Source organism: Podarcis cretensis (assembly GCF_951804945.1).
Source record: "Podarcis cretensis genome assembly, chromosome: 8".
NCBI lineage: Eukaryota > Metazoa > Chordata > Lepidosauria > Squamata > Lacertidae > Podarcis > Podarcis cretensis.
Window position 1 is genome coordinate 86,548,867 of NC_137177.1, and position 20,560 is coordinate 86,569,426.

Sequence of the window (20,560 nt, forward strand, 5' to 3'; positions counted from 1 at the left end):
ACACTGATAGAAAACCTCCATGAGGACAAACAAAATTGTTTTGTTAGAAAAAAAGCCCATTTTTAATTTGAGAGGTCACAAATTGTTCTGTAACTAGCATAGTTTGTTAAAACGATAGTTGAGATTTGTGTCGATATGAATTCTCTGGAGGCTTCCAAGTGCAGTGAGCCTCAAGATATATATGGTTTAGCGCAGGAGTTTTGTCTGTTACTAATTTGAAACACAAGATTAGTTCATGAAAAGTATTGTGTGTCTATGAGAGAGAGAGAGAGAGAGTGTGTGTGTGTATATGTGTGAAGGTGCCTGTTATCATGCAGATGGAAATTTGGCATATCATTTATTTGCAAGGAGCCCTGTGCTGGCTGGATCTTTCTTTTAGAGAAAAAGATTTTCTAAAGATATTTCAGTTGCACTAAAGTTTGAAGAAGCCAGGGTGTTGAGAGTTTGGAATGGCATGCTGCCTAAGCACGAATCATCTGATTTTGCTTTGTATGCCATAGGTAGCTAGGAATGATAGAGGCATTAAAGTGGATAGTCTTCTCTTTTGGGTTTGAGGAATTTGATGGTGTTTCAATGTATGTACTTCTGCTTGTGCTCCCACAGCAATCGAAGTTGCACACATGCAAAACGCTGAATGAGCAACATTTACATTTTAGTAGCTTGGTGTACAGGATTTCCAGAATGAACTTTAATGATGTTTACAGGTATCTAATAGCCATTTTGCAATATAGCATTTCCTTTCATTTACATCCACTCGATCTAGTTTATTCTTCAGTAGCTGCAATCTCCTCCCTCCTTTTTTAAGCTCATGTAAAAACCAATCGCTATAAAGATATATATTGGTCAGTTTTTCATAACTTTTTTGCTAGTAGAAAAGTACTTAGAAATGAAAAGCCATGTTTTATATAGCAGTTGGGTAATGTGGATGTTTAGATTCTGAGCTTGGCCAGTAAAGCAACCTTTTTAAGATGAAAGGGTTTTTTACTGCCAGGTTTGTTGTGTTAAAACTGTAAGATTGAGGTTACCTCAGCCTGTTTTAAATATTTTTTGTGGTTGTACTGTATATTTGCATAATTACGTCAAGCTTTTATTTATAATTATGTGACATGTACCATGTACATGTCACTATTTCAATGCATCCTACTTTTAACAGGCATTTCATTTACCATGAGAATGGGCAGAATCATTTGAAAGCTGTTTAAATTACTTTTTGTGAAATTGGCATCTTGATTTTTCTTAAAACATTCTTTTTTGTCAAAATGCCTTAACCACTTAACTTAACAAAATTATTTCTCCCCCCAGCATGGATACAGGGTGGAATAAAATGAAATAAAGAAAATCATAGTGCTATAATTCAGAAATGTGGCAAATAACTTTGCACAAATCATTTCAATCCCTTACGCTATTTTAGCTGAACAAGTTATAACTATCAATATTCAACTAGAAGGAATGTATTAATGCTGCAGTTCCAGACTTCTTTCCTGCTTTGCTAAAGGAGCAGTTATCCTTTCATTTGGACTTCCTTTGCATTTTTAATCACCAGTGTTTGCTATTGTTTATTAGAACAAGCCCTGATTAGTGATTGACTGGCCTCACCCACTTGCCCTTCCTTTTGGCCTTGGCCCTGACTTGGTGCCTCCATAGAGCAGGACAGTTTGCCTGCTTCATATTTCCTCTTCCTGCCTTTCTGCAACTACAAAGGATGACCCATCAATTAAACAAATGTGGAAAAGAAGGTGCTTCTTGTGCCCAGATGGTCATGGCCTGGAGCCTTTTGCCACTGTTCTTGGATCTTGTTCTGAGTAGCAGAACTGTAACATCTGTTGGGATTGCTGGCCTTGCTTTGCTTAGAACAGTTTTTAGTCAAGCAGTATGTATAAAGCCATTTGTCTCTTCCAATGTTTTTTATGATGATCAAATTGAGTTTTTAAACTTTCAGATACTAAGTTCCCCCTTCCCCTCTCCAGACGCCAAAGACCAGTACAGTTTATAGCTTTTTGCCATCTGTTTTTAGAGCAATACTGTATTATAAAGAATTAATATTTCTATTACATGCTTGTCTTTTTTCCATTTTAAGATGTGCACTCAAACATATCTGAACTTAATTTCTTCCTATGAACTTAAGCTGTTTGCGCACAAATATCTTTTACAAAAGAAAAAGGCAGGACTCATGTACTTGTGAAAATAACATTTACCAATCCTCAAAGCAGTAGTGTTTCCTAACAACTTGTTTAGTGTTTTGGTTTGGCACAGAGAAGACATTCCATTTTGTGTTTTCTTAAATCTGAAATGCATGGGTGGAGCCTGGGGAGATCTTACCTGCAAAATTGCTTTATAAAGAATCTGAAAGAAATTACTTGGCATAGCATCAACCTGCTTCACCCAGTAATGCAGTTGCAGCTGCAGGGCTTGCTATACGGGAATGCCTGTAATTGTGTTACTGAGTTTGTTAATATGAAGGGCTAGGCTAATGTGAAATACCCATATTAATGAAGGAAACGTAAGTCCATGGCTTTCCCTCAATTTGCTATTTCCACAACAAGTGGGGAAAACCTTGAAAATTGGGACCAGATTGGATATAGACAAAACTGTCCATAGTAAAAGCAAGCAAAGATGAAGACACTGTGAATGGAATTACTCTTTGTAATGGATTGCTTTTCCATGGGAAGCCAGGCTAAATGTAGACACTGACTTTTTCTTTTATTTGACAAAGCTGATATAATGAGGATGCCTTCTTGTTAAATGAGACTATCATTACCTGTGCTTACCTAAAAGGCAATTATGTGAATTGGATGTTTGAAGTATATAATTTGTGCAAGAATAGTATCTGTAAATACATTTTAATGAACTGTAAAGATATTTAATAAATAAAGTATTTATACAATATGCATGTGTGCTTGGGCACAGGGTCTTTTAACTCACCATCCCCACTACTGACTCAGCTCCCCCCCCCCATTCTAGGGGAACTTTACTCAGTCTTCAGGTCATCTGAACAAGGTTAATAGTATTTTATGTTGTCCCATAATACCATGATCTGTATTGTTTAATAGCATATGACTTCAGTTTTATTGCTTAAGGGGAAGAATTTATTTCATACTCCCCAAGTAGGAAATAGGTGCAAAACAATAACACCAGAATTTTCTATTATTGCATGCAGTGTGTAGACTTCAAACAACTGTCCCTCAAATCCTTTCTAATGCAGAAGTCAAAACAGAAAATATTGACAATCCATAAGGAATTCCTCTTGCATAGGTCCAACCACAATAAAATGGAATTTCATTGTAACACATTTGTGTCCTTGTACAAGTTCTGCTCATTTTGGGGCTTGTGAAGGACAAGTTGCAGATGGTTATGCAGCTGGTGATTTCTTAAGGTGAGATGCAAAGGGAGACACTGAGCAATAAGCACTGATAGAAAAACCTTACATAATGGGGAATTTGATTAAGAAGGCAAAGAACCAAATATTTTTACTGCAAAAAGCAAAAACAGTTTGAGGGTTTGGGGCATGTAGTAAACAAATATGCTAGAGAAATGACCTGAATTTGCTACTTGAACTAGTTGGACTGTTTTTCAGTACAGTGAAATTTCAACAGCAGTTCAGTTCCCATTGTCCTTCACTGTGGGAGTTGAAAGAAAGTGAATCTTAAAGCAAAGCAGACTATGGAGCCGTGTGACTAGTTGCTCTTTGTTAGGTTGCTGTGGGTAACTGCCTGTTACCAGGGCTGAAACGGCCAAATGCATTCTGACTTCACTGCTCTGAAAGGAGTATCACTGTGACACAACACATGCTTATAAAATGAGGGAGGCTTCTAAGGCATTTAAATTTACTGGCATAATATACTATGCAAACTTCAACACTACTGAGATGTTTTTCTAATAGACTTGAGCTAAAACCAGTTTATTGCTAGTTAATCTTGCACAATTTCATTTAGAAGGGAGCAGGAGAATGAAACTGGAGGTATGCCATTTTTGCAACCAGTCATTTGTCTTAAGTTCTCTTGTGTCATAATGCAATCAAACATCAACATTAATGCAATATGTGTGTGTACTAACTGGCTTTGGTTCCCTCTTGCTTGGCTTAACTGAGAAGTAAATCTCATAAAATTACAGTTGTGATAACTTGAAGAAAAATTCATCCAAAAGCTTCTAGTTTTTTAAAAATACAGGCATTTTAAGTGTGCTCAATGCATGTATGACCATGCAAACGTACATTGTCACAACCCAGAAGTGGCTGGAAAGGGGAAATGGTGGTGGAGCGGGCTTACATGCACTCCACCGACACGTGTGGGGGTCAGGAACATAACCCCCGTGCAAAACTGCCATTGCCTGCATTATGAAACAGTGGACTACAACAGAGTACACAAAAACACCTAAAATGAGCAGAAGCTTAGCTTGCCTGAACACTGAACATACATTCCTTGGCGACCATCGGAGTTGGCAGATTGATACTTTGTCACTACTAAAAAGTTGGGGAGGGTTGTTCATTGCTAAAATCTTCCGTGTCGCTTGCTGTCGCCAAAGTGTGGAATACACGAGTTACATCTTGTTCCTTGGTTGAAACTGCCCCAAAGAATAGGGAATGGAACTAGAAAAGGCAATAAAGGAAGTTAACTACATTGCATCAGCCAAAACCCTTGAAATACTGCACATATATATTAGGGCCAAATGAGATGTGATGGCAGTGGAGCTAGGTATTAAAACTATTTGTAGCTGAATCTCTAAAGTGGGAAGAGTGGCATATCTTTAAGGTACGGCAGGAGCTGGCAGCAAGATAAACCCTTAATATGCCTGAAATTCTTTCTATATAACTTACTCATTCCATCCAGCTGTATGGGAGGGAGACTTCTGTGAACTATTTCCATTCAAATTGGTTATTACAAGAACTATGTAACGTAAAAAACTAGTGTCTGCATTTTGCTCATTTTTCTCTTCCATCCACATCCCTTTTTCCTGAGCAGAATGAATTGTCTTTTTATCAGTCTTATGTAAGCCCCTCTAGGAATAGTGGGGTTAAAATGCTTTAAATTATAGACTTCTTTCCTCCCATTTTTTTTTTTCTGGTGAGATTCCACAACTGGAAATAATATCCACTGGAATAAATAAGGGTGGGGTTTTTCTGAGGGGGAGGGAGGGCAGAAAGGTTCAGCTCTTCCACTCAGCCTCAATTTATCAGCCTGTACTCTAGAGATGTGGCATGCCCCATATTTGGTTGTTCTTCTGTCATGTTCGTTTTAGCATTAATGTATACAAATTTTGACCAAGATCCAAAAAACTACAATAATTTCCATGTGTCTGGGCATCCTTTTACTCTTCCTTTGCTAGACAGCCCCTCATACCACATGCTATGCTGCCTTTAAAACAGGTGGGACGTATGTATATGGTTGGGGTCTGTTTGAAGGAACAGTTGACTCCCATGAAATATCTAAAAGTACCCTTTTCAATCCCAACCTTTTTTTTGCTACCAAAATGGCTGGGTGTAGGAAGAGTCTGCTGAATTCTAAGTAGGTCTAAGTTATTTTTCCTCAATGTAAACAAAAAAGTTAAGCAGCTTAAGGCTTATGGAATAGATAATCTTCCATTATAAACTACAGTTGCTCTTGGGAGGGACAAAATACTGTTTCATGCAGTAATCAATGGGCCCTCTACTATTCAGCTGTTCATCCTACATATCCTGCGTATTTTGCAAAGTGGGGGCAGCAGTCTTTGTTGACATTTAAATGCAGGACACCATTTTGAATCAAGATGATGGACCAAAACATGACCTCACCTGATTTTTGGAGTGAAAACACAAATTACACTATCCATTTTAAAAATCACAGTATTCTGGGGTTTCTAAAATTCCCAGGCAGCAGCAGGTACTGCCTGCTAGTAATGGAATAAATGCTTTTGCATAGGGTGGAACACTTCTGAATGGAGCACTACAAACATATCAAATTACCAATTTAATCCCAACAGAAATGTTTTTTTCTTTTTTGGGAGTGTCAAACTGACTTCACTTTTACAAATCATTTCTATATGTCTTCAGCTTTTACCTTATAATCCAGATCAGGTGGCACTGCTTCTTCCTCCGTAATGGTAAAGCCATTTGCTGTAGCTGTGGCTGTTTCTGTCTTGCTAGTGTTTCTGCTGGAGATTATGGGGTCGTTATTGCTCCTCTTTAGTGCAGAGTTCCTAAAATGCCACAGAATTGAAAGAGTTATGTGCCTTTCCATTCCAGCAAAACTCTTACTGCACAGCTACACTCTGCAGCATTTGTGACCAGGACCTTTGTCAAGGTGGATCTCATACTATTCTTGTCAGGCCTCTTCCACTGCTGCCTATTTTTTGCAGCAGTGGAGGATACCCTTAATGTGATGATATGTACCCTTCTCTGGGGCAGGAGGCTGGTATGATTTGATAGATGTTCCCTCACTTTCAAGGGAGGGGATAGATTATTTACAATCCAGCACCTTTTTGTCTTAAGGAAGGAAGCAGGTACTCTCTCGTGACCATGTGTAGATAACAAGCCACAATGTGGTCACAGGTATGGTTCCTGATCTCAAATACGAGTGAAAAGCACCAATGGCAGTGAAGAGGCTGGGAGCTTTGGAAAATAAGCAGCTTCTGGCATAGAGCTAATGATACAGTGGTGCCTCGCAAGACGAAATTAATCCGTTCCGTGAGGCTCTTCGTTTAGCAGTTTTTTCGTCTTGCGAAGCAAGCCCATTGACAGCTTAGTGGATTAGCGCTATTAGCGGTTCAGCGGCTTATAGCGATCAGCTGTTAAGCGGCTTATCAGCGGATCAGCTGATAAGCAGTTTAGCGGCTTAGGAAAAGGGGGGGGAGGAAAAAACCCCCACAGGAACTCGCAAGACATTTTCATCTTGCGAAGCAAGCCCATAGGGAAATTCGTTTTGCGAAGCGCCTCCAAAACGGAAAACCCTTTCGTCTAGCGGGTTTTCTGTCTTCCGAGGCGTTCGTCTTGCGGAGCACCACTGTACTCTGTTTGCAAAGCTAGGTGTCTGTGGTAACTTTTTGCCCACTTTCCTACATGTGTCACCATCAGTCCTGGTTAATTTGCTTTAGAGCAGCTTACCACAGGGACAGCAAAGATTATTAGAAATAGAATTGAATTAAAGTTTTTGAGCATGGCTATGCCTACCAACTTTTCCCACTCCAATCTAAGCTCTATGGCAGGGGTGGAAAAGCTGTGGCCCTTCAGGAGTTGCTGAACTACAGCTTCCAACATCACTGATTATTAGCCATGAAGGCTGGGGGGGGGGGGGGATTGGAAGTCCAGCAACATCTGCAGGGCCATGGGTTCCAGGCTCCCACTCTGTGGGGTGTTGCCAAAGCTTGTAAGTCAGGTTCTCTTGTACACCCACTGAACAATTACAATTACTAAATTAACAGGTAATAACCTCCTTTGAAAGAGGACACAGAAACAACCCATTTGAGGACAGCACTGAGTGACATGGAAAGAGTTTTTTGGGAGTTAGGACTGTGGGTCAATGACAGAAGACATACAGAAGTTCCTAAGTTCAGTCCATGGACTCTGTGGGTAGGGCTGGGAAACATCACAGTCCGAGCTTGGAGAACCCTGTCAATCATTATAGATAAATACAGAGCCAGATGAACCAGTGGGCTGACTCGCTAGAAGGAAGCTTCCTATGTTCTTAAATACATATATGTTGTGTACATTAGCTAGGAACACATAAATGCATAGGAATGGGTGCCCAAGTATTTCCCCCCCCCTTAGACCTAATTCTATCATGAAGGATTTCAAGTCCCCCCACCCTCAGGATTTGGGATTCTGTTTGGCATATGAACAAAACCTGAGAAATGTACAATAGTCTACAAATGTTGCTTTGACAACTGACAAGGGCAATTAGTGTATTATTTCAACTTGTATGTTGCTACATATGAATATGTCTAAAGCAGCTTACAACACAACAAATATGCAAATCAGCACATCATTAAGTAACCTGCAACGACTAGGTCATATCAATACAAAAGATGACAACCCAAATAATTCACTTTGATAGTTTATTTTACAATGATCTGAAATGTTATATTAGCATTAAAATGTATCAGTTAATATCAATCAAACATAAGCATTCCAATACAGCCACATACTGCAATAACAACAATAAAACTAGCATCCACTGCATGGCAGTACTATACCAAATGGTGTAAAACTTGTGACTAACAACAGAAATTAACAGACAAAAAACTATTTCCTCTAAAATAATTCTATCCTTCAAACTTGAAATGGTTCCATAATTTCCCCTAACTAGCACCCAGTTTCCATAGCTCAGCAAATCTTAACTGTCAGCAAATGCAAAAGCACAAGCTGTATCCTCTCCTGAATTTAAAGAGACCTCACCTGACTTCGTCTGAAGGCCAAATGACTCATGACTTTCCATGTCTCTTTGCATCACAACCAGCAGAATTTATTTTAAAGAATATGCTTTGCATCAGTTGGAGGAGCTGATAATCCATGCAATTAGAGAAGGTGCAGGGGAGAGTTCAACCCTTTCTACCTAGGCTGAGGGAAATCCCTCAACTATAGCTAGTATTTGCTGGGGGCGGGGACACGCCATTGATGCCCAAGGGAAATTCCCCTCCCACCACAGTGCAACTGCCAGCTTTAGAACTGGGATTTTCCTCAGGACCACAGCAGAGGAGGAATTCCTCCTCCACTCCTACTCTGATTCTGTGGGTTATCAGTCCCTCCAATTGATGGAAATGATATTTATTTATTTTTATTTATTTTAAACCCTCTACCAAAGACTAATGTAACATCAACTGTAGTTTGGTCTTGAAGTCTAGCATTTTGCAAGCATTAAGTTATTTAAAAATCAATTACCTTTTCTGGCATTGCAAAAGCAAAGGCGATTCATGAGACGGTGTCCTGCCTTCAGTATCTGCTAAGGTAGCCAAAACAAAACTGGCTTCTATGAGCATATCCTCAATGCTGAAAACAACTGGCCTATATATGTAAGAATAAGGTTGAGCTGAGAGCTACAGGCACATATAAGAATAGGTTGCATATCCATACATCTATACAGAAAAGTGAGGTGGCTACTGATACTGTCTTCTGCTCTTAAAAAGAGTTACTAAAATATTATTTGGTTTCGTCTTGTAGCATTACAGAACACAGTTAATATCCCCCCCCCAAAAAAAAAAAAAAACCAGCAATGAGCTTAAGCACTCGTAGCTGTGTGTTAGTAATAATAATAATAATAATAATTTATTATTTATACCCCGCCCATCTGGCTGAGTTTCCCCAGCCACTCTGGGCGGCTCCCAATCAGTGTTAAAAACAATACAGCATTACATATTAAAAACTTCCCTGAACAGGGCTGCCTTAAGATGTCTTCTGAATGTCAGGTAATTCTTTATCTCTTTGACATCTGATGGGAGGGCGTTCCACAGGTCGGGCGCCACTACCGAGAAGGCCCTCTGCCTGGTTCCCTGTAGCCTCACTTCTCGCAATGAGGGAACCACCAGAAGGCCCTCGGCACTGGATCTCAGTGTCCGGGCTGAACGATGGGGGTGGAGATGCTCCTTCAGGTATACAGGACCGAGGCCGTTTAGGGCTTTAAAGGTCAGCACCAACACTTTGAATCGTGCTCGGAAACGTACTGGGAGCCAGTGCAGATCTCTCAGAACCGGTGTTATTTATTAAAATAAATAAAAATAAATAGATTCTGGGACATGTTTATGTTGTCATATGATTAGCACAATTTATATTCCATAACTTCGATATAAATTTGGTTGTGCATTTGTGTGTGAAATGCATGTTCACTGCTAGTTTAACAAGTTTAAGCAATCTTAATTACTGTACAAGAGTAGCGATTATGGAAGTTCAAAGGAAAGCTGATACTAAAATGCTATATACCAAAGTACCCATCAACCTACTTTCCAGAAACATCAAGATGAATGGAGACTGGAGCAGTGATGGCTTCTGCAAAAGTCAGAAGTCCCTAAATGCAAGTGAAAGATGTCAATTAGCTCAAATATGACACACTATGGAGCATCAGATTCTTGTTTTACATTTGTGTTACAATGTAACTAGCTATTTTTTTATTACTTGACCATGGGCAACTTGGAGGCTTCCAGCTGACCAATGACAGCAATAGGATGTTAGATTACAAGGATGCTTGGTCTAATCCAGAAGGACTGTTATGCCTACTGAGCTTAGAGATGCCAGTGTTTGACATTCATTTCCCCATTATTTCACCACCCGCTATGCCCTTCAGCAAACCACCTAAACAAGACTTTGAAGCAGGTGCCCATGGAAGAGCATAACTGTGTAATATTGAGATACATCAAGGAAATATAATTAGCAATATTACCCTTAGCTCTTTAAGGCAAAATGTGACTTCAGTGTCTACTCCAACCTGAAAGTATTCAAATTCTTCTGGATTGATATGTATCTCAGTGTGCATTGCCTTTGCAAAATCTGTTCAAAATCATGACAATGGCAGAAATTAAAAACAATGGAGCCCCAACCATAACAAATGTATCCAAGCCTTTGACAATTGAACATTGGTCATTTATAGCGAATATTCGTTCTGATCCAATGTAAGAGAGACATCCAGATACTGGGTGACCTCCTCCTCCTGTTCCTTACCTCCATGGCAGAGCCATGTGATGTGACTTTTAAGACCTAGGTTGGCTCAGCAGGCTTTGCCCCATGACTGAACCAATAACAGTAAATAAAGACACTGAAGGAAAAAATGTTAAAGAAACAGAAAATGGGAGCCTCCTTTGAGAAGACCTGGCACAGATGGGTGATCATAACAGAAGTCATAATGTGACCATTTTTATACAGCAAAGCAACCTAAAGGAAGGTTGGAGCTGGATGCCTCCCTCATCCTGGACCAGATGCAACAGTTGCAGAAAGTGACCAATGTTCCATTCTCTGTCCAGTGAGAGGGAAGCATCCATTTATGGGACTTAACCAATCCTACCTCCTCTTGCAAGAGGGCTGAAGGCAGCTGTTAGTTAAGGGCAGCACCTTTTTTTCTAGGAAGAAAGGTGCCAGAACTGACCCCTCAGTGCTCTTTCCTCCCTCGCACGCTCCACTGCATGCCCTGCAAGCCCTTCCACCATGAGCTGTTGCTGTGCTCACATTTTTCTTGTCTTCAAGCAGGTGGCACTGATTGTAACAATGATTTCCAGAGTAGCCACCCTGTTCACCTGCGGAACCACATGTTTTTGGTGGCAGAGGCTGTGAACCATGGGAGAAACGGCCACCACAAGCAAGCCTCTGCCCACAAAAAGCATCCAATTGAAGACAGACTGAGAAAACTAATGGAGGGTGAGGGTTACCTATTTCTCCCATGAAAAGTACATAGAAAGTCCCTCTTCCAACTTCCTCCTTGAGCTCTTTCTCATTACAGTGGTACCTTGGGTTACATACGCTTCAGGTTATAGACTCCGCTAACCCAGAAATAGTACCTCGGGTTAAGAACTTTGCTTCAGGATGAGAACAGAAATTGTGTGGCAGTGGCACAGCAGCAGGAGGCCCCATTAGCTAAAGTGGTGCTTCAGGTTAAGAACAGTTTCAGGTTAAGAACAGACCTCCAGAACAAATTAAGTACATAACCAGAGGTACCACTGTACTTCTCTTTCAGATATTTTCAAAGCTCAAATTAATTCTGCTTCCAGCATTTACCCAAATCCTTTGGAAAAGCAAAGTGTGTACACTGGTGCACTTTCTTTCTGTGTGGGGGGAATGGGGGGGGGAGTGGGGATTGAGAAATAGCCAGACAGAGGGGATAGCAACCATGGCATTTGCTCCAAATGTGCCTATGGATCTAAAAAGGTTGACAAACCCCAGATAGATAATACATTTATGCCAGCCAGGCAGATATTTCAAAATGGACTCCTTTTTTATTATACGCGAGCAGAAATAATAGGTTATAACTTAGCTGAAACAGCCTAATGTGGGGAATGTTGATATATTATCAATTTCTGACATTAATTGACTTCTAGTACTTACTTATTAGGGACGCAGGTGGCGCTGTGGGTTAAAGCCTCAGCGCCTAGGGCTTGCCGATCGAAAGGTCGGCGGTTTGAATCCCTGCGGCGGGGTGCGCTCCCGCTGCTCGGTCCCAGCGCCTGCCAACCTAGCAGTTCGAAAGCACCTCCGGGTGCAAGTAGATAAATAGGGACCGCTTACCAGCAGGAAGGTAAACGGTGTTTCCGTGTGCGGCTCTGGCTCGCCAGAGCAGCGATGTCACGCTGGCCACGTGACCCGGAAGTGTCTCCGGACAGCGCTGGCCCCTGGCCTCTTAAGTGAGATGGGCGCACAACCCCAGAGTCTGTCAAGACTGGCCCGCACGGGCAGGGGTACCTTTACCTTTACCTTTACTTACTTATTGCTTATTTATTGTTTATAAATAAACAGGGACACAGAATGCAATCACAACTTCACAGATCATTACTGATTTTTTTAAAAGTTAGCCTTCCTTCTGTTATTCCGGCATGCTATAAAATCTGATGGTTACATTAAAAAATACCAACATATTTCTTTGCCATGACTGCTAAATAATAATTTTAGGCCATATAATGTACAATACACTTTTCCTGATAAAACATTATTGTAGCCTGAACATTCTTAATTATCACTTTATTGACTTATTTCTTAACCATACAATGAAAGTTCAATTCTTACCCATTTCCTCGTCAGTGCAAGTCTTGAAACAAACTTTTACTGGAGTTACAGCTACAGTTACTTCATTTTGACAGGTTGGGAAATGAATCAGTATATCAGACAGCTGCCTGAGAAGTTTAAAAGGGTAATAGTGTTTCATATTACAAACAGCTATCTATGCTTTTCATGAGTAATAAAAATTGGCAGCTCAGTCTCACTTAATCCATAGCATATTGCTATTCCCTTTATCTAATTTTGGCTAATTTATTTCCTTGTTCAGTCTGTTCTCTTGAGATTGGGGGATCACAATAGTGCTTAAGGCAGGAATGGAGAATCTGAGGGCCTCCAGATATTGTTTGTCTATTTGTCTATATCTATATTTTAAAGATTGTGAAACTCCCTTTCACAGGAGGCTAGGCTGGCCCTGTCAGTTTTCCTTTAGCCTGCAGGCAAACACAGGCCTTTGACCACTAACTGACTATTATGGAATGGTGTTCTGTGGTGGGGTATTGTACTTTTTGTGTATGGGTGCTTTTAAATAGTTTTAAGTGCTTTCAGTACTTTTTTAAAAGAGGGTTACTCAGTGCTTTTTTTCTAGAAGAAGTGCCACACTTAACAACAACAACAAAAAGGTGCCGAAACTGCATACCCTTGAGTACCCCCTGAAAAAAGCACTGGGGTTACTGCCTGGTTCCCTGTAGCTTTGTTTCCTGCTTGGCAGGGGGTTGGACTCGATGGCCCTTGTGGTCTCTTCCAACTCTATGATTCTATGATTCTATGATTCTATGTATTAGTTAAAAAAAAAAAAAAAATTCCTTCCAGTAGCACCTTAGAGACCAACTAAGTTTGTTATTGGTATGAGCTTTTGTGTGCATGCACACTTCTTCAGAGGTGTGCATGCACACGAAAGCTCATACCAATATCAAACTTAGTTGGTCTCTAAGGTGCTACTGGAAGGAATTTTTTTATTTTGTTTTGACTACGGCAGACGAACACAGCTACCTACCTGTAATTTAAAATTTATATATTTATGGTGTATTTTAGTTGTATCAGTTTTATTTTATGCTTTGAGCTGCCTTGGGTCCTGCACTGGAAGAAAGGCAAGATATAAATAAGATCTATATATTGTGGGAAAGTGGTTTGTGTCTGTCTGTTTGCTCATTCTCTATGAACACGAGTCAACTCTTGAGATATCATCACCTAATGTGGCATGAGGGTTTCTAAGGTGGAGGTGGCACTCTCTGTCAATGTTTGGATGCTAGCTGCCGTTTTGAATCAAGATAGCAGACCAAAACGTGACTTGGATTGACTTTGTCTGAATTTTGGTGTAACTGGTCCAAACTCACAAACTGCACCATCCATTTTCAAAATCACAACATCATTTAGCTTTTAAAAATACTTGGGCAGCACCAGGCACTCATCACTAGTAATATATTTTAAAATTAGGTGTGCTGGTAGTATGTTAACTCTATTACCTTGATTGAATCTTCATTGCATTGGGGCACAAATGCTTTGCAAACACAGCTTGCAAAGGTTCACATTCTTGAAAAGCTAAGTTATGAGTTTTCACAACACCTGAGGAGAGAGGATAAGGATAGAAATGAGCAAGCCTGCATATTAGCATTGTAAATCTCCAACAGTTTGACTTCACTCCTGAAGGCGCACTCTTCCACTGGATACCAACCAATAGTGCCCTCTGGTGGGCACTGAGAGCTCAACATCTTTTTAATAAAAAGTATGTGTAAGGTTCTCTTTGGAGTTAAGAAACAGTATTACTTTGACTAGGCCATTTTGTTACATACTGTATCTCTAACAACAATTATTAATGCAATAACGGAAGCACATCATTTTTTTCTACAGTGTGGAAAAGATTCATTAGACATACCTCTATAAGACGTCCCCTATTTTGGGGGACTCCGATTTAAGAAAATGGGGCAAGATCTATCCGTGTATAAGACGCCCCCCAAATTCTGGACATTATTTTTTAGGGGAAAAACCTAGTCTAATATCGGAAAAATACGGTATTTCCAGAGGTACAGCCATTTTAGTCTGTTGCAGTAAAACGTTTTACAGCTAAAATGTTTTAAGGCTGCTAATGAATTTATTTTGGCATGAGCTTTGATGGACTTGAGTACACAAATTTTTATTATTTACTTTATTAATTTATTTGTGCTGGAACCTGAAAACTTATTCTGCGGATATCAGGTGCTGTTTTGGAAAGTTCCAGGTCTAAGAAATGCAAGTCCAAAGTCTGTCAGCAAACAGAACTAAGTTGTGTTATTGTTTGGATCCTGACCTAGATTTTTTTTTTTTTTAACTTGCCTTTCAGCCCATAAGACTTAAAACATAATGTGCCAACTACTGACCTACCATGTTTGCAGAAAAGCTGAAAAACAACATGGCAGTCATTAAAGTTTGTATAGATGTTGCATTTCTCTATGTTCCTTTCCACTGTGTTTAAGCACCGAAATATAGGCAGGACAGCCTGAAATTTTTAAAAAAGAAAGAATTAATGCAGAGATCAGAGCAAAACTAGATTATATATGGTAAAAGGTTTGGCTACTAGCATTTAAATAAACAGGATTAAATAAAAGTTCATTAGGAAGTACATAAGGAAGACCTAGATGGGTGTGCTAGTTTTGGATAGCACTGTTTGTTATTATTGTGTGCTAATAATGTTGGGAAACAAAATACATTTTTCAAACATTCTAGCAGCTTCAATAGAAACAATTTATTACTGGAAGAAAAACTACATTTTTAGTGAAAAGTTGTGTTTTGTCAAATAGTATATATTTTCTCATCCACTGAGACTTACCTTTATTACTAATTTGTATGCAAGGTGTGTGTGGTTTTTATTCAAACCCAATTCAGGCGTATTTCTACAGGAATAGTGATGAAAGAAGATGGATGAAAAAAAGACACAGGCATAGGCTGACTGAGAAGAATTCACCGACCTGAGGGAAAGCTATGAATAGACAAAATCAGCATGAAACCACAACTTGAAATAACAAACAAACCAAACGTTTATCCTATGGTAGTATTTAGGGCATTAGGTGTTATTGTTATTAAAAACTCTCTTAAACATCTAAAATTTTCTAGACACTGCAGATACTGAGGACCCTTTGCATCTGTAGATCTTTGTAGCTATGTGTATATATATGATATGTGTAAGTTTGCACTTAATATTAATTTTAGGTAAAAGGTAAAGGTACCCCTGCCCGTACGGGCCAGTCTTGACAGACTCTGGGGTTGTGAGCCCAAATATTAATTTTAAACACCATTAAATATTATTTAATTATTATTTATTATCATTATTTGTATATGTATATGCAATTTGTATATGTAGATAATAAACACCATGCTTTTAACCTTGCTACCCCTTACACCTGGAATTTACTGACACAACAGGTATGATGCCGCTTCTCATACTTCAAATCTTTACTCAAACCCATCTTTTTTCTTTGTACCCTACACAGCAATCCTCCTGGAATTCCTCCTGGCTATTGCTATTCCTAGGGTGCCTTGGCAGGAGGATCCTGGCTCTAAAGATGTTGCAAAATATGCTATATATATATATATATTGGGGGGGGATATTTTATTCTTGTATTCCATTGTACTGTATTGTGTTGTATTTTCTCAGTTTAATTTGTTTTAAGTTGTTATACTGTATATACACATTGTATTTCCTGTTTTGTAAACTATTTTGTAAGACTGTCTTAATTGGTATATAAATATATTAAATAAATAAGTTTAATTCCATATTCATTTTTTTCTAAATTTTGAATGTTTACTTACTCCTTTTTCAGTAGGATCAAACCAAAATTCATCACTGATACGTGCTATGGCATGTATGGCCCTTCCAAATACTGCAGAGGAGATTTTGAAAGGTGCATTAGTGTTTTCACATTTCAATATGCAACGCAATCTTATATGTGTTGGTTCAGAAGTAGACCCAACAGGGTACCGTAAGTAGACATACTGACTTGCTGGGAATAAGTCACTTTGAGCAAAACAGGACTTACTTCTGAATTGATCATTAGCTATACTGTATAAGAAACCCAAAATAAATTAGGGTCACTAAGAGAAAGCACCTGAATCAGAAACAAACAAAAAGGAGAAAAACAGGGATTTAGACCCAATTGTGTGCTATTGTGGAGCAGAATGAGTGAGAAACACTCATTTTCCCATTAGAACTCTTAATGAAAGCATTCAGCCTGTTCATTTTAATTCCCAGCATGTGCATCCTTTATTAGCTTGCCCTACCATATTCTACAAAGTCAGGAAACTGAAATATTGGCGTCAACAATTGAGGCGATAATTAAAAGGCTGGAATTTTGATTGCAAGTTCAAGAATAAAGGTAAAGGTACCCCTGCCCGTACGGGCCAGTCTTGACAGACTCTGGGGTTGTGCGCCCATCTCACTTAAGAGGCCAGGGGCCAGCGCTGTCCGGAGACACTTCCGGGTCACGTGGCCAGCGTGACATCGCTGCTCTGGCGAGCCAGAGCCGCACACGGAAACGCCGTTTACCTTCCTGCTGGTAAGCGGTCCCTATTTATCTACTTGCACCCGGAGGTGCTTTCGAACTGCTAGGTTGGCAGGCGCTGGGACCGAGCAGCGGGAGCGCACCCCGCCGCAGGGATTCGAACCGCCGACCTTTCGATCGGCAAGTCCTAGGCGCTGAGGCTTTAACCCACAGCGCCACCTGCGTCCCAAGTTCAAGAATAGGAGGTAGAATAGGAGGTAGCTTTTAGACTAGATCATTTAATTTGGAGCAGAAAGATGTGAGCATCTGCAATCAATATTTAAACAAGCTCCAGGACCTTCCTCTGCAGCCCCATTTTTTTTGATTCAAAATGGAAGTTTAATTACCACTTCACAGCAGGGCATCCATCTCATAATTTGTACTGATTTGTTAGTCCCTGCGACACAACTGAGGTCATTTGTGTCTATTTACTTAATTTCTCGCCACTACAGTACTAGTATCATTTAAAGCTTCAATTGACATGGCTCAAGACGCTCTTACAAATGCTTTAGTGTGATTAACTCTTGGCTCAACCTGATACATAGCAATGTTATACCATGTATCCAAAATATAGTAACATGGCAAAATATGCATGTTATGAATATGTGTTTGTGTGTTGGTTAGTTGTTGGCATCCGGCTATTTTCGCAAAACCTTTAGCATAACCAAAGTGACCTTCCCCGCAGCCAGAATACTCATCGCAAAGTACTGGAAGACACAAGATTTACCCACCCTGGAAGAATGGCAGATGCAAGTAATAGACTACATGGAATTGGCAGAAATGACTGGCAGAATCCGAGACCTGGGAGAGGAAGTAGTGGAAGAGGACTGGAAGAAGTTCAAGAACTATCTGCAGAAATACTGCAAAGTTTATGAATGCTAAAATGATGTTGGATATGAAAATAATATGGCACTAGTGATACAGTGTTAAAAAAGTATGCAAAAACGTAATAGAAAAAGGGTGAAAGAATAAGGTTATATTATGTCAAAAGTAAACAATATGTTAAAGGTGTTTAACCATAAGGAGGAAAGATCGGAGACATAATAGAAGTGATTACAATAATTAGAAATGAGTTTTGAAGGAGGGTAAGGATTTGCTGTATTTGATTGGACAAAGAGGAACACAAAAAAGGGAGGCGTGAGGAAGTCAAGAAAGAGTTTTGTAAACATGTGTTTAAAAATTGGAGTTTTTATTTTTAATTTTTTCTTTTTTTCTTTTTTTGGTGTGTTTTTGGTATCTTGTATTGTTTTGATGATTTTTCTGTTTGTGGAAAATAAATAAATATATTAAAAAAAACAACAACAAAGTGACCTTCCCAAGGAGGGGAGTCCCTAAATGGCCAAAGACTTGAGACAGTATATAAAAATATTTTAACACCAATGGCTTGATGTAGATGTCGGCCTCTGCCTATGACTTGTTCTGAATATACGCGCGAGTAAAATTCAGCACCAGCGACAAATGCCACACAATAGGCAATGCCAAAAAAATAGCATATATTGGAAAGAAATACCCTAGCTGGTTGTATTTCGGTCCCTTCTTTCTACTCAGGGGCTCTATGGCAGGCATACAACTCTTCAAATTTTAATAAAATAAATATTTCACACCGTAACTGATCCAGTATGAGGTGATTTGAAATTAACTTTCTGTATAAAGTGCGAGACTGGTTACATTACACTCAGATTAAAGAAGTTTTTAAAAATGACAAAAAGGTAGGGTTCCAGGTGGAGAAATCGAAGTTGGAAACAGAATTGTTAGAACCAAAAACTAAGGTATTATCAAGAATGTATAACTTGCTGTTGAAATGGAATACACAAGACGAAATGGTTAAATCGGTTATGATAAAGTGGGCTCAGTATATTGGGCATAATATCATGTTTGAGGACTGGGAAAGGTTGTGGACCACTGGGCTGAACTTCACTGCATGTAATGCTTTGAAGGAAAATGTAATGAAAATCATATATAGATGGTACATGACCCCAGTTAAACTTGCCAAAATATACCATTTGTCTGATAATAAATGTTGGAAATGTAAAGAACATGAAGGAACATTCTTTCACCTCTGGTGGACTTGCCCTAGAGTGAAGGCCTTCTGGGAAATGATATATAATGAGTTGAAAAAGGTATTTAAGTATACCTTCACTAAGAAACCAGAGGCCTTCCTTCTGGGCATTGTCGGCCAGAAGGTGTTAAAGAAGGACCGAACATTCTTTAAGTATGCAACATCGGCAGCAAGGATACTCATCGCTAAGAGCTGGAAAACTCAAGATCTACCCACACTGGAAGAGTGGCAGATGCAGCTGATGGACTATATGCAACTGGCCGAGATGACTGGCAGAATCCGAGACCTGGGAGAAGAGAGGGTTGAAGAAGATTGGAAGAAATTCAAGATTTATTTACAAAAGTATTGTAATTTGGCAGAAGATTAAGAAGGATGCTAGATCATAAATAACTGCCTACCATTGAATTAGATTTGAATTTGATGATAAGTGAGATTGAGGAAAATATAAAATTTCTGGAGAATTATTAGATTAAATTAATTGAACGAGATTTAAGAATGTAAACAAGATGATAAATTGCTGGAAAAAGGTTATAATGATGTAAGTGGGAGCGGGAGACGTGAGGGAGTCCAAAGAAGTTTTGAAAAAATGTGTTATGATTCATGTTATATTGTTTATCATTTTTGCATTTTGTATTTATTTAAAAAAATTCAATAAATATTTATATATATAAAAAAAGAATAGCGTGGGATTTAATCGACATTGTTTCTACGGCGTCTGGTGAGGCACGCGGGGTAAGAGTCTGAGGGACCCCCAAATGATGACTATTGTTAACGTTCGCCATTTCTGTCACCATCCGGGGCGGCGCTACCTCGAACACCCGCAGCCCCGAAGCCGCACTTCATGGCGAGGCGACGGCGGCCACCGCAAAAAGCGGAGCAAAAGCGCCTTTCCCGCCTCGCCTCGCCTCACGAGCCGCCCGCAAAAAAAGGCGGGAAAACCACTCTGAGGGAAGACGGAGCCAGAAAAAAACGGGGAATGCGTAGAGGTCACGAGGTGGGCGACAAGCCCTATCACTTCCGGCTCTCATTCCGACGACGACGCAGTTGGAGGAATAGCTGCCCACTCCGCCTCTTACATGGTGCCCTCCGGGCCACTTGCTGCTTTCGCATTGGGAACCGAAAGTGTCTATCGGTCCTCTTTGCGGAACCTACCTCCCTTTGCCCTCGCCAGCGCCCGGATGTAAGACCTCCCCCCTTCTCTTTCTCCCCCCCCCCACGTTTGCCCTTTTTTGATTTGGAAACGAGCGGGCCCCGCCTCTTCGGCTCTGACTGGCAGGGGCCTCCGCAAACCGTGCTGGCTCTTTGCTTGTGGCTGTTTTTTTTTTTGCGTGT

At 39.9% G+C, this 20,560-nt stretch overlaps 1 protein-coding gene across 9 annotated transcripts; it reads right to left on the minus strand.

The window, feature by feature from the left end:
- Window positions 1-1,296: 1,296 nt before the first annotated feature.
- RAD9B (RAD9 checkpoint clamp component B) lies at window positions 1,297-20,517 on the minus strand. 9 transcript variants are annotated; one of them, XM_079987570.1, is made up of 11 exons: window positions 20,446-20,517; window positions 16,442-16,512; window positions 15,462-15,525; window positions 15,017-15,131; window positions 14,122-14,221; window positions 12,668-12,774; window positions 10,341-10,447; window positions 9,904-9,968; window positions 8,849-8,971; window positions 6,033-6,171; window positions 1,297-4,585 (listed from the first exon to the last, which is right to left on the minus strand). In XM_079987570.1, exons 2-11 carry the CDS (start codon window positions 16,471-16,473, stop codon window positions 4,460-4,462), a joined length of 978 nt encoding a protein of 325 aa, XP_079843696.1. In that variant the 5' UTR covers window positions 16,474-16,512; window positions 20,446-20,517; the 3' UTR covers window positions 1,297-4,459. The 9 variants fall into 9 exon arrangements, with proteins under 9 accessions (XP_079843696.1, XP_079843691.1, XP_079843689.1 ...); XM_079987565.1 differs by lacking the exon at window positions 20,446-20,517 and adding an exon at window positions 20,244-20,271 and having other exon boundaries at window positions 15,462-15,611; XM_079987563.1 differs by lacking the exon at window positions 20,446-20,517 and adding an exon at window positions 20,020-20,225 and having other exon boundaries at window positions 15,462-15,611.
- Between the last annotated feature and the right edge of the window lie 43 nt (window positions 20,518-20,560).

Excerpts from the sequence above, each read along its gene's own strand:
- RAD9B (XM_079987563.1), bottom strand. The coding sequence starts at position 20,071 with ATGAAGTGCGGCTTCGGGGCTGCGGGTGTTCGAGGTAGCGCCGCCCCG. Across the intron at positions 12,775-14,121 it reads GCAATGAAGATTCAATCAAG|GCAGCTGTCTGATATACTGA; the intron begins GTAATAGAGTTA and ends TAAACTTCTCAG. Across the intron at positions 9,969-10,340 it reads TTTGCCTTAAAGAGCTAAGG|GGACTTCTGACTTTTGCAGA; the intron begins GTAATATTGCTA and ends ACTTGCATTTAG.